Below are 13,751 nucleotides of genomic sequence, written 5' to 3'. Positions count from 1 at the left end.
TGTATTGTCTTTAGCTTGTGCTTAGGGTCATTGTTCTGTTGGAAGTCCAGTCTCAAGTACATACTGTTCTGGAGCAGGTTTTCTTTAAGGATATCTCTCTTGTTTTCTCATTTTGCCACTCCCTCAACAGCCACACAGCATGATGCTGCTACATCCATGTTCCACAGTTGAAATTTGCATTTTTCTAGTTATAAGATGTGCCTGGTTTCCTCCAGACATGACTCTAATCTTGGTTTCATCACTCCAGAGAATCTTTTAATCATAGTCCCTGCCAACCCATGCCCTGTAGATGCCTTTTTTGCAATTTCCAAGCAAGTATCTTTTACTGAGGGGAAGCCTCTGTCTGGTCACTCTTCATAAAACCCAGATTGTCCTTCTGAATGTTTCTCTCGTCTCCACACAGGTTCTCTTTAATCATTCAGAGTAAGCCTAAGGTTCTTGGTCACCTCTCTTACCAAGCCCCATATTCCTAAATTATGCAGTTTACTCAGGTGGCCAGCTTCAGAACAAACTGTGGTTGCTCCAAACTTCTTCCATTTAAGAAATATGAAAGCCACTGTGCTCTTGTGAACATTTATTGCTGTAGGCATTTCCTTAGATCTCTGACTCAACAAAATCCTGTCATTAAACTCTGCAAGCAGTTGTTTTGACCTCATGGCTTTAGATTTTGATATGTTAGATATTGCTAGCTGTGGGACCACATATTGACAGATGTATGCCTTATGTAGTCCGGTCCAATTAACTGAAGTGTCCACAGGTGGACTACAAACAAGGTGTAGAAACATCTCCATGACAATCAATATAATGGGTCGCACATGTGTGAAATTTCAAGTGTCATAGGAATACTTTTGTCAACTTGAGATTCAGGTTTTTTTTTTTTTGTTAATAAAATTTAAAAAAATCCTAAAATCCAAGTTTCACTTTATCATTCTGAGGTTTTAAGTATTGCTTGATATGAGGAATTTTTTTTTTTTATCACAAGGCTGCAGCATAACAAAATGTGGAAAAAAGTGAAGGGATCCAAATACTTTCTGAATCGACTGTATGTTGGATTTTGTTGAAGGATGTGATTTTAACTGGTCTATACATTTTTGAGACACTAAATACATTTTAGCAGACTTGTTAGAAGAATAGGTGGAATCAAGTGGGTAGTCTGAGGTACCTTGTGCATCCTAACATTTTGTGACGTGCACGCAGCCCCGCCACGCTACATGTCCTGCTTCAACAGCGCCTTTCCAGCCCCATCACACAGTAGAGTGTCTGTTGGCCATAGAAAACTCATCACCGTGACAAGTTCACTCACAGATCTCCATGTAGAGCATCCCTCTGCCAGTGACTGATCACTGAAAGGGGGCGGGGGGGCTTATTTTAATTCGGCCAATGACCTGGCCCAATTTCTCTTTGTCTCCACTCCTCCAGAATGGTCCAATCCCGATCGCGGATCAGCAGCCGTGAGACCAACCTGACGAGGAGGATTATCAGTACCTGAACTGAAGGAGGGAGCCGAGGCAGAATAACTAATGAAGTCACTGCTTGCTTGCAGTGTTTGTGTGCCATAGAGTGGTAGCTCCCGCTTCAATAAATACGCTTGCTGTTCCTGTTTGAAGGCTGTTAATAAAGCTGATCGTTCTGAAGATTGAGACCCAGCCTCATGTTTTTGGGTGTAAGAGAGTGTCTCACGTATCACAATTTGCACTAAAATAAATCCTAAAAATCCCTCAAAAATTATTTTTACAGCTTCAGCTAATGTAAAGATGCTAATAATTACCAAATACACTAATTAAATCTGTCTATTTTAACTTGCATATTTTTGTACAGTATTTTTGTCTATTGCATGTTTGAACTTGTTGGCAAAACAGACCCTCTGTCGTCAGTACAGCATGCCTGTGCTTCATACTCAAAAGTCCTGCATGTACAAACAGTGGCATGGCAGTCTGAGCAACTCCTGACAACACCGTTACAAAATATTTAAGGAAGAATGTGATATCTGTCTCTTTTATTAACTCTTTGATGGATGAATATTTTTTCCAAAAAAAATGAGTTTTCTGAAAAGCACATAAAGCAATTGTTTCACACATAAGTCAATATAAAACATCTGTCGCTATATGTTGTGGCTGCTGTTGACGCATGTTCAGCATCTCAGTGAGGGGGCACCTCGGTGGTCAGCAGGGATACATGGTAAGCCAGCTGCCTGGCTGTCTCCGCACAGAAGGTGGGTGGCGGTTGCAGTGTGACACAATCTGGTTTGTACCTCTTGTCATCATAAGTGGTGGTCCTCCCAAGCAAATACTGCTGTAGGCACATCAGCTACACGAAAGTGTTCAGCACCACGATCAGCTGGGAACCGATCAGATGCTGGTACCTCACTTTCGTTTTTGATATCCATCTCCAGATCACTTGCTTCAAACTCGGAGTCCAACGAGTCAGAGTCCTATTCAACGAAATTACGTAAAACGTCCATGGAGTATTTTGCTCTGCACATTCACTTTAGTCTCTCGCCAGATGTCGGTACCATTTTAGAGGTTGTTTGCTCTTTGCTACTCATGCATGTGCAGGGAATCGAGGTTTAAAGGTGGAGTGGTGGCTGTGAGGCTAGGGATCTGCACTGGCAATCGGCAGGTTGCTGGTTCGAATCCCATAAAATGCCAATATGGACTTTGCTCTGTTGGGCCCTTGAGCAAAGCCCTTAACCTGCAATTGCCGAGTGCTTTGAGTAGTGAGAAAAGCGCTATATAAATGCAAAGAATTATTATTATTAAAGCCATGTAACTTTCCTTCTAGCAAAGAGAGTCAAACTAAAACATAAGAGTAAGTTTTGTTGCAGTTTACAGCTGATTACCGTCCTCTACTCCTGAATTTTGACAAAAGTCTACATCAGCCCTAAAAGAGTTAAGTCAATAAAATATTAAAAATGCTCCCATTTCAAAACAGATAATCCAATCCCTAAACCCAAATGCTCTCAAATGTTATGCCATGTGTACATTTTCTAAAACTTAAGAAAGCACTTATTTTGCCACGAGTACAATAAGTAGATAAACACATCAATTCTTCAGATTGTTAATTTGCTGCCAGGTGAGATGAAGACTTCCTTTTACTGAGTTTAGAGCGCGAGTGACACTTGGGACCAATGCTTTTAATGTTCTATACAACCCAAGTGATGCTCAGGTCTAACCTAAGGAGGTCAACTCTTCTTTTGTATTGTGTAAAGCACTTTGAGCAGCATTCCTTGTATGAAAATATGTTATAGAATTAAATGTTGTTGTTGTTGTGTAATCAGCATCTGTAATTCAGTCATCTCCTTCCTTGTACTGGGTGGTGTCACATGTGTGCCAGTTAAAGGCATTTTTCCCATCCTGAACTGGCTTCGTGAATTTGACTTTGACATGTCCATTAAGCAATGGAAGGGGGTGCCTGGCAGTCCTTGAGTCAGGGGACAGACGATGGACAACACAGCCCTCAACAAAAAAGGAGCTCCTCAGTCTGGTACTACAGGATCTGATTGCCCTATATCACTTTCCTGATGGTAATGGGTCAAATAGATGAATTCCTGGATGTGTTGTGTCCCTATCAAGGGCTCATTCTTTGTTCCTCAGTCGACTAGTGTAAACACTGTTGAGGTTTGGGAGGACAACCCCAATGAAGCATTGGGCAGCTTTCACCACCTAAACGAGGTTATTGCAATCATCAGCTGTGTAGCTGGCATACCATAAAATTGAGCCCTAGGCCAGAACACTTTCAAGAGTGTTGTGGTAGAAGTTCTTCAAAAGCATTTGGGGTAGATGGGCTTGTCTCAACGTCTTGAAAAAATTCAGATGTTTTTCAGCTTTCCCAGTTAATTAAGTACTATTAAGAGACCATGTAAAATCCATTGATATGTAGACTCTTAGGATCTTCACACTCCCTATGTATCATTTCTACTTTTCCGTGCTGTGTGTATTGGGGTAGGTGGGCTCTCACTTTTATTCTCCTGTAGTCTACAATTATTTCCTCTGTCTTACTTGTGTTCAGGATTAGGTTGTTATTATAGAAAATTGTATTAAAATTGGTAATCTCTATGTATTAGAAAAATATTATAAACACATGAGAAAAGTAGACACTATATTTTACTAAGCATTAAGATGTAAGAGTTTGGATTAAAAAGACATACCTATATATGGGTTATTATTCTGTATGAGGTAGACACCGTCAATAGTTTATTAAGTCAAAGAAATGCAGGAGAGTTAGAGAAGGATGAGCACCTCACTTAGAGAGAGAATATGAACTCTTTGGCTGTAAATTATAGTAGCAAGCAAGAACAGTCCTTATCGAACAGATAAGATAGACAGAGCGGGGTTTGAGACCCCCTCAGCTAAGAATTATTGATAGAATCAATTAGGGGCAGGACTAGAGCAATGGAATGCTAGGAGTCAGATGAGGAAAAATAATGACTCAAATGATCAGAATTGTAATAAAAGTAAAAGGTACCCATTGCTGGGGGCTCATTGTTCCATCGTAAGTGAGTCTGTATGCACGTCATACAATAAAGCTTAATTCTGCTATCTGTTCTGAAGTCTCTGAGAGCCTTCACTGGGGCTGAGGATGCCCTATGCCGTGTCAGCCTGCTTCAGCATAATCAATGCACCATTTGGCCAAGAGTGCCAACTCCATGCTGTTGACTTTCTCAACTTTATCTGAAATCAGGCCCACTACCATAGTGCCATCTGAAAACTTCAGGATCATATTTGAGGGGTGTATTGGGGTACAGTCTTGCATGAGGAGAAAAGCAATGGGCTAAGCACATAACCCTGTGGAGATGCTGTGTTCAGGATAAGTGTGGAGGTGTGATATAGCAGGTCAGTGGCTCAGATGGAAAGGCCAGTTTTTAAATAAATAATCTCTACACTCGTAGCTTAAAGAGGAGGCATGGTAGTGTGGCTAGAGTGGTTCCCGGGCGCAGTACGGGCTTGGGTGTTTCCACACTGAAGTGTACAGGTGTGGCATCGCACATGTTTGTAATTGATGTCGGGAGCAGATAATTGCCGTACCTGTGCCACATCCCCATTATAAATAGTAGAAGCGCAAATGCGGTGAGGAGACAGAAAACGAAAAGGACGGAGGTTAAAAAGGAGAAAAGGCAGAAGACTGGAGAAAAAGCAAGTGTAGGAGCAAGCAAACGAGAGAGATAGAGCAGGCTCACTGTAATAATGACTGGCAGCTTGGAAGCGAGCCCTAGTGGGGTGTTTGGCTGGCACTCGGGGGCAGATGGATTGGGTCACTCCTGCTGAGTTTTTCAGAGGAGCAGGAGTGACCACGATCGACGACGGCTTGCCGCATAAGGCCACGGAAGACAGTGGGAGTCGGAAGCTTGGGAGGTTGATGCCCCAGCATGAGCGCCCTGGTTGCTTGGGAACCTGAGTCTCGGTCATTATTGTTGTTTAACATTTTTTTAATGGATTTATTTATTGGATTATTTTAACTTCCACATTGCACCTAATTTTATGGATTATGTATTTATTGAAATGTTTTGAACACTACACTGTTGTTTTGAACACTTTTTGGTTTGGACTGTTTTAAATAAAAGCACTTCTGCACTTTACACCATCTCCTTGCTTCACTTGGTGTCCTCATTGTCGGGTTCAATAGGTTCCCTAAAGAGAGATGGGAGGATGGAGCAGGACCCGGATCGTCACAGGAGGAAGTACTGCACGTCTTCCTATTCTAACACTCTGTGTTCTGTTAGTGAGAAGGTTCAGCACGCAAGAGCAGACTGAAGTGTCCAAGCCAAAGTGGCTTAATTTACCAAACACTTTCAGGGTACTACCAGTAAAAAATGCTGAACTAAAATTCACAAACAACATCCTCACATATGTATTTGGCTGTTTTAAGTGGGATAATTCTGTGTAGAGCATAGTACAGACAGTGTTCTCCATTGAATGGTTTGCCTGATATGTAAACTAGCATATGTCCAGACCTGGGTGTATGACTGATCTAATGTCCGAGAGTACCATTTAAAATTGGGTTAAGGAGCAATAATGGAAGATTTCAAGACATATGGAGACATGTTCCTTCTGTAGTGAGAGGTTAAATATGTTTGTGAACACACACGCAAATTGGATAACACACACCTTCAGTTTCCATCTGGGCACTCCTTCAGGTCCGGTAGCTTTGTGGACATTAACTCTTTGAAAAGTGGATCTTACCTATTGGAGCTATAGGACCAGTGACTGCTCTCCTACATAAGATGCAATATGCGGGGCAGTTCCTCCTTCATTGTGAGCAAAGAACCTATTTAGAACATCAGGGAGATATGTGTACTCAGATGGCTGCACTGTATCACTCTTATAATTAGTCAGTACCTTTACTTCCTTCCACATGCTATGGAGGTAGTTATTCACAATATTCTTCTATGTACTATTTATATTTCTTCTTGATCTCTCTAATGTACCTCTTATAGAAAACTGGCGTGTCTCCTGACCTAAAAGCCATGTCCCATTCTTTCAGCAGGGTACGCAGATAACAGTCAATTCACAGTGTCTCATTGGGGAGCCCATTCAAAATTGTATGTATCCAGAACGACTGATGTTAAATTCTCCAGATATGCTCCTTGTCTGAACACCTCCCAATTTGTGCTATCAAAACAGTTCTGCAGCACTGAGATTTAACTGAGTGCCGTGTCCACACAGACGGTCATTTAGAAGTGTGTCACTTGGAATTTCCAGCCTCTGCATTAATACCTGCCTTTGTGATTTCTTCAAGGACATATTCTGTGAGCACATGGTGCTCAGTCAGTCTTAAACTCCCAACAACTTATTCATCGTTGTAAGCATTTTGAGCATTTCCAACATATTGTGTATCCATCCCAAAATAGCATCAAGTAAGCTTTCCAACTTTTATGTGCCTCCGTGTTCGTTGGAATGGACGTAGTGCTATCAAGTCTTTAGCTGCCTACCACCTATGATTAGGGAAATATATTCAACAGTTAAAGATTGACCAATAGGAACAGGTTCAGCTGGGCTGCCTTTGTCTTGATTGACATGTGATGAAACTATCATGAAAGCCGGTATTTTGACATAAAGAGTGCTTTCATTAAATGAGCCATTTGGAAATGGAAAAGTCATGTTGTGAAATAACAACAGTCTTTAAAAATAAGACCTTTCTGAAAGAAAACCTGTATTAATGATAAAAACATAATAATTAGATGACTTTTTATAAAAAAATAGCTGATTTTATTTAATTTTATATTTTTTCACAGTTTATTGACAATTATATATATTGCTGTACTTTTTCATGTGATTATTTCATGTTTGTCATTTTATTTATTTCATTATGGTACAAATGATATCCCATAGCAACCTTGAGCTAAAATCATGTAAATTAGTTTTTCCCCACATCAAGCAACCTTCAATACCCCAGAAAGACTGGAATAGCCCATTGATGTTTGTCAGCCATTCTGGCCTGAAGTCTTCTGGATCTGACTCTACAAGCATCACACAGCCAGCTTTGAAGATTTTCTGCCATTCTCCTCCGTAGATCTACTCAAACTCTACCAGGTAGACTGGAGACTGTCAGCTGGACAGCTATTTTCAGTTCTCAGTTCAGTTTCAAGAGATGTTCACTTAGGTTCAAGCCCGGCATTGGGCTGGGTAACTCAGAGTTGTCCATAAGCCATTCCTGTGTACTTTTTTGCTTTGTCCTGTTGGAAGGTGAACCATGGTCCAGTCTGAGGTCCAGAGCACTTTGTATGAAGTTTTCATTGAACATATCTCCATATTTTGTTCTGTTCAGCTTTCCCCTCAAACATGACTAGTTTCCTGGTTCCTGATGCTAAAAGACATCTCCACAGCATGATGATGTCCCATCATGCTTCACCACTGGAATAGGATTCTGCAGGTTATTGTTATTTCCACCAGACATGATGCTAACCATCATCAAATCAAAGAATCTTCTTTCTCACAGCCAGAGAGTCCTTACCTGTGTCTTTTACTTAGAAGAGATTTCTGTTTTGCCACTCTGTTATAAAGCACAGACAAGTAGAGTGCTGCAGTGATGGTTGTCCTTCTGGAAGTTTCTCCCATCGCTACACAGGTTCTCAGGAGCTCAACCAGAATGATCTTTGGGTTTTGGTCACCTCACTTACCAAGGTCCTTCTCCCCAGATTGTTCAGTTTGGTCAAGCAGCCAAGTTTGGGAAGAGTTGGTTTGCTTTGTTTGGTTTGGTTGTTCCAAACGTCTTCTAAATAAGAACTGTGAAAGAAACTCTGCTCTTGGTAACCACAAGAGCTGCATCCTTTCCCATATCTGTGCATCAACACAATCTTGTCAGGAATTTCTTTCGACCTCATGGCTTGGTTTTTGTTCAACTATGAGACCTTCCATAGATAGGTGTGCGCCTTATCTAATGAGTCCAAACAACTGAATTGACCATGGGTGGATTCCAGACAAGGTGTAGAAACATCTCAATGATGATCAATAGAATGGGGTACATCTGAGTCAAAGCAAAGGGTCTGAAAATTTGTGTTAACGTGATATTTCAGTTTTTTAATTTTAATAAATGTTCAGAAATTCCTAAAATTCTGTTTTTGCTTTGTTATTCTTGGGTACTGAGTTTTGATTGATTAGGGAAAGATCAATGTAAATGATTTAAGCTTAAGGTTGCAACAAAATATGAAAAAATGAAGGAGTCTGAATACCTTCTGAATCCATTTTAAGTATTACTTGCCATGCCTCACTATCAGGCATTTAGATTGCTGAACTTCCCTTAAAATACTGTAAGAGTATTAGAGTACAGTTTATGGATACAAATCTGGAACTTTGTAATGATAACAGAGTAGGCGACACAAAGGAACTTACTCCAAATAAAGTCATGGGACATTGTGGAACATGTTTTTGTAGATAGATTTACAATGCTGTTTTCTAAAGCATGCTTTCCAAATTCATGAAAGCTTTACTTACATATATACAGTACATACAAGCAAGCACTGAGTCTGACTTCCCAACACTTACTTGTCAAATTCTGCAGCCCTTGTCTGGCTACACAGCATTGTGCTACTTACCTTTAACAGTGAGCTTGACATCTTGTGGTGGTTGACCTGGAGGTGGGTAGCACCTATAATTCCCTTCATCTGTTTTTTGGATATTTAACAACTCCAGTGAAAAATTTCCTTTAGCTATTTGTTCTTTGTTTAACGAAATACGGTCTGTATATCCAGGGGCTATGTCGCTTTTCCCAGATGAGAAAATAAGCATGTTAATATTTGGCAACCTATTCCATGCAAAATGGACAGTTTGCACATTTAGTGGCTTTGGTGCACTGAAAACACAAGGGAGGAGCACATCGTTTCCAGAAATTCCAACAATGTCTTCAGATAGCACTTAAAAAGAAAAAGAAAGAAAAAGAAAAAAAAAACAAAATTAGCTCTCTGTGCATTCTGTTTTATGAACTAACTACCTGTGTTACCTATCTAATCAACTCAAGTTAAAATCTAAGTAATCAACATAGACCTCAGCATAGTCAACATTAACATTTACAGCGCACCATCTATTGGGATGCAATTTGCAATGCACGTAATAATGAAATGCACTGCATGTGTCATTCCAACAGATGGAATATATGGTAAACGGTTTATGCTCTCACCTTTAAAGCAAAGTGGCATCCGCTCATCGCAAGGTGAACACAAGCACACGCACACACACACACACACGCACACACACACACAAGTGTCATTGTAGCTTCACCGAATCCCCAAACCTTCATGTCTTTGGATGGAAAACTGAGCACACTGTGGAAACCCACCAGGAAAAACATGCAAACTCCAGGCAGGGATCACAAGGGACGCGACTCCCTGTGAGACAGCAGTGCTACTGCTCTGCCACCGTGCCACCCCATATGTGTAACTATTACCAGTATTCATGATTTAAACAAAATTAACGATTTATCTGTAAATTATAACATACACAGTTTAATGCATTTCATCATGAAAGTGATATCAAGTGTAGCCGCCAAAGTATAAGGCGAGATCGAGCACGGGTAAAACACATGCCGAAAGAAATCTATCAGTCCAAAAGTTCAATTTAAAACTATTTATTGAAAGTTAAAAGCAAATAATCCACACAAGAATAAAAGAAAAAATAGTTACACACATAGAATAAAAGGCAAAAAAAGGAAAAAAATGTATCTTCTCTAAACTTAGCTTTTCTTGATAAACTTTAGTTATTTCTGTACTTAAAAGTTCTTAATATCTTCTTCTGTACACTTTAAGCATACGGCTTCATGCTTATATAAGCACGTTATCTTTATGAGTTACTTCACACCCTTAAAGAGCCCATAGGCATGGGCACGAGCATGGATTAAAACCGTATGCCCTCTATACCTTACACATGGCAAGGCTGTCACTAACTAAAGAATAATGTTTAGTAAAAACTATTAGAAATGGTAAGAATATACCAATACAGTTCTGCTTACGGGGGTTTTAGGAACCTCCCATAGATTATGCATTGTCATCTTAGAAAAATGTCTATGAATCTTATAACTAGGCAAATGGCTCTTACATCAAGTATAAATCTAAGAATTCTAAATATGCAGAGAGCTGGAATATTATAAATTGAATGTGTACTGTGTGGTGATCTATTGCTGCTTGCCGCTGCTGTCAGGTCAGGAGGAAGCCCCAGAAGTGCGTATCGATTTAACAACTGGGTCGGTTTTAAGATGACGTCTACGACGGTCTGCTTTAATGATAAAGTAACCTATGGGATTAAAGAGGACATTTCGAGTTTAAAGCTGAAATTTCCACTTTAATCACAAAATAGACATTTTCATTATGTCCTTATTTTCTTTTTCTCTGTGGCTTAAATACGCCACCGTACATTCTGATGGTATTGTGAAGGTGCAAAAAAAAAAAAGATGGCCCAGAAGATGGTATGTGAGACTTTTAAATTGTATCGTGTCATTACTTTGGGGAATATGCGACGCTTACAAAGCACCACAAATACATTTGTATGTCGGCATTTTGCTTCACCACAAGGAACCAGTCATCAAACATTGAAGTGCGCGCACATCGATCTCGGAGGATCCTAAAAGCGTAGCAAGAAATTCAGGCTGAAATTCAGGGTTTGAATGTGGAGAGTTATGACGATATTCCAGAAGATGACATGACTGTATTTGGATAAATGAATATTGTTGTACATGAATAAATATATCACCTGAAAATAAGCCCTAGTGTGTCTTTTGGAGCAAAAATTAATATAAGACCCAGTCTTACTTTCGGGAAACATGGTAGCTGTGGTTTTCTGAATATCATTATGAACACTTTGATGCCACATAAAAACAATTACAAAGCTACATTATCAGTCAAAGAAGTAAACATTCTTCCCTACCATGTGGAAAAACAGTAATAAATGATTTTTTAAAGTTTTGTTGATATGTACATTTAAATGGAAACAAGGACAAATTTGGATCTGCTTTTATTTCTCAGAAATATACATTAACAGTCAGTGTGATTGCATGCACGCACATAACTGGATTAACATGAATAGCCTGATTAAGGCAAAACCTGGTGTCTTAAAAATCTGTGTTTACATGGGCACGTAATCGTCTGGAGTGCTCTTATTGGCTGGTAGCATCCCAAATTAGATGCTCACTGGTGGCCTTGGGAGGCCCCACCCATTTGGGCTCAACATAAAGGGACTAATAAGCTGCAACAAATAATTCTATGCTAATTATGTGAAGATATTACAGGAAATAAACTTGCAATATGATACATAAACCACACACCATGAGCCAGCTTTTGAGGGTGCACACAGTAGCTACGTTTATGGATTTGGCATTTCAAATTCAAAATGACCTGTCAACAGTATTGCTTAAGCAATGTTTATGGCTATCTTTCTTTTCTTTAGTAGTGTGCTTCATTGCCTTGTCATGTATGATTCTTGTTCATGTACTGTATGTTTCTTTCTGTTCTTGTTTGAACTGTTGGCCATGTCACCTTCCTCATACATCACATAGGGGTCTAAATTTGAGCCGCTATGCAGAGGCAGGCTTTGTACTGCCTGCTTCGTTATGTACAGGTATAAAAAGAAGGATCACTCCAACATTTAATTACATTTGGGGAAATAATTAAGGATTTTATAAATTATGACAGATAGACAGTAAGAAACTGTATAATAAATATGTTCATACAGTATATATATGCATTTTTGTATAAATTGAGTTTGTATTTTCTTCCAATGTCTGGGTGGGTTTCCTTCAGGTGATGTGGTTTTCCCTCACAGTTTAACAACATGTGTGAAACATGTCGGTCAGGTGGATTAGCAAAGCTAAATTGGCCATAGTGAGAGTGTGTGTTTTCACCCAGCAATGCACTGATGTCCTGTCCAGATATTGTTCCTGCCTTGTGCCCACTTTTTGCTGGGATAGATTTCAGCTGCATTGTGACTCTGCTCAGGATGAAGTGCCTTTAGAAAATGGATGGATGGATTATTTCAGGTATTGCAAGTTATTATGAGAGTATTCTTAGAATTTACTATTAAGACTGGATGAATATTTAAAAATATGTATTAAAATGTAAGTTACAAATAATGGTTGTTTCCAAATAATGGGAGGAGTTAAAACAGAGATGCTCAATAAAGTTGTAGGGAAAGTAAAGAAACTAGCAGATAGTGGAACCAACAGAAGTGAGTCGAAATTGATGGTTATGTGCTCTTTGCACAAAGAAAAATAAAGTTTTTATTTGTTATATTTTTTTTTATTTTAATCATCTAGAGAGGGACACTGGTTTATGTAGGAGACCATTAATTGTGTCCTTTATTTATTTATTTATTTATCTATTTATTTATTTATTTATTGTTTGTTCGGTGTCCTTGAGTTCTCTGAAAGACGCCTTGTATAAATAAAATGTTTTATTATTATTATTAAATTGGGGGATGACCAGGGTGATCCTTGGACACCAGGTCGTCACAGAAGAAAACACAAAATTAGCTTAATTATTATAATTTACACGTTGTTGTCAAAAGGTGCCACTGTTAATGTTCATAGTGGATACCGATTTGTAGGATCTAATGCAGCTCATAAAGATTTCACTTTCAGGTACATCGTTAGTTAGAAGCTTCTGTAGATATTCAGGATCTGAATGTAAAGGAGGCAGTCTAATTTGACCCTTTTGACAATAACGTGTAAATTCAGTACTTGTATTGCTAGTTGTTTCTTCAGGGAAGTTAAGTGAATGACAATGATTGCAAATGACATTCATTAATCCCAATGAATTTTCCTCAATAGTGGACTCATTATTGAACGCGTTGTCAGCTAAGTGGCGCAATCGTTTAGCAGGTGTCTGCGGACGGTTCCTTTAGAAATGGGGCTTTGGGTGTCACTTCTTATTGATGTTAGTGTGTTTGTGGGTCGGGCTTTGGGTGTCACTTCTTATTGATGTTAGTGTGTTTGTGGGTCTGAATCGTCGTTGTTGTGAACGTTTCGTGTGCCATGTCCGTAGTCTGTCCCGTTTCGTCTCTAATGGGCTTGGTGTGGCGGTCACGGCTTCTTTTTTTTGGTGTGGTAGGAGCTTGTTGAATCGTCCTCTTTGTGTGTCTCCCGTCCGCTGCTTGTAAGGGGGGGGGTGCTTGGAGGTGGGTATGGGATTTGTGGGGCGCGAGCGGCTTCTTTTTTTTGTGTGTGCTAGTTTCGTGTGCAATGGCTTTCGTGCGGCGCTGTGTACCTCGCCTGCGTTTGACTCCTTTTTTCTGTGCTGACTCCTTTTTTCTGTGGTCGCGGCGCCTCATTTC

General features: G+C 39.7%; 1 protein-coding gene across 7 annotated transcripts in view; it reads right to left on the bottom strand.

Moving 5' to 3' along the window:
* LOC114641108 (CD276 antigen homolog) overlaps positions 1–13,751 on the bottom strand; it is a 722,545-nt gene that overhangs the window by 697,099 nt on the left and 11,695 nt on the right. For 3 of the 7 annotated variants that reach the window (XM_051926019.1, XM_051926018.1, XM_051926017.1), the window contains exon 3: positions 9,032–9,349. The exons of the other annotated variants lie outside the window; for them this stretch is intronic. In XM_051926019.1, the coding sequence (XP_051781979.1) occupies positions 9,032–9,349 (318 nt within the window). The remainder of the gene's footprint in view (positions 1–9,031; positions 9,350–13,751) is intronic. 7 annotated transcript variants of the gene reach the window in all.

Source organism: Erpetoichthys calabaricus, chromosome 4 (genome assembly GCF_900747795.2).
Source record: "Erpetoichthys calabaricus chromosome 4, fErpCal1.3, whole genome shotgun sequence".
Lineage (NCBI taxonomy): Eukaryota > Metazoa > Chordata > Cladistia > Polypteriformes > Polypteridae > Erpetoichthys > Erpetoichthys calabaricus.
The sequence above is the reverse complement of the archived record's forward strand: the minus strand, read 5'-3'. Positions and strand labels throughout refer to the sequence as shown.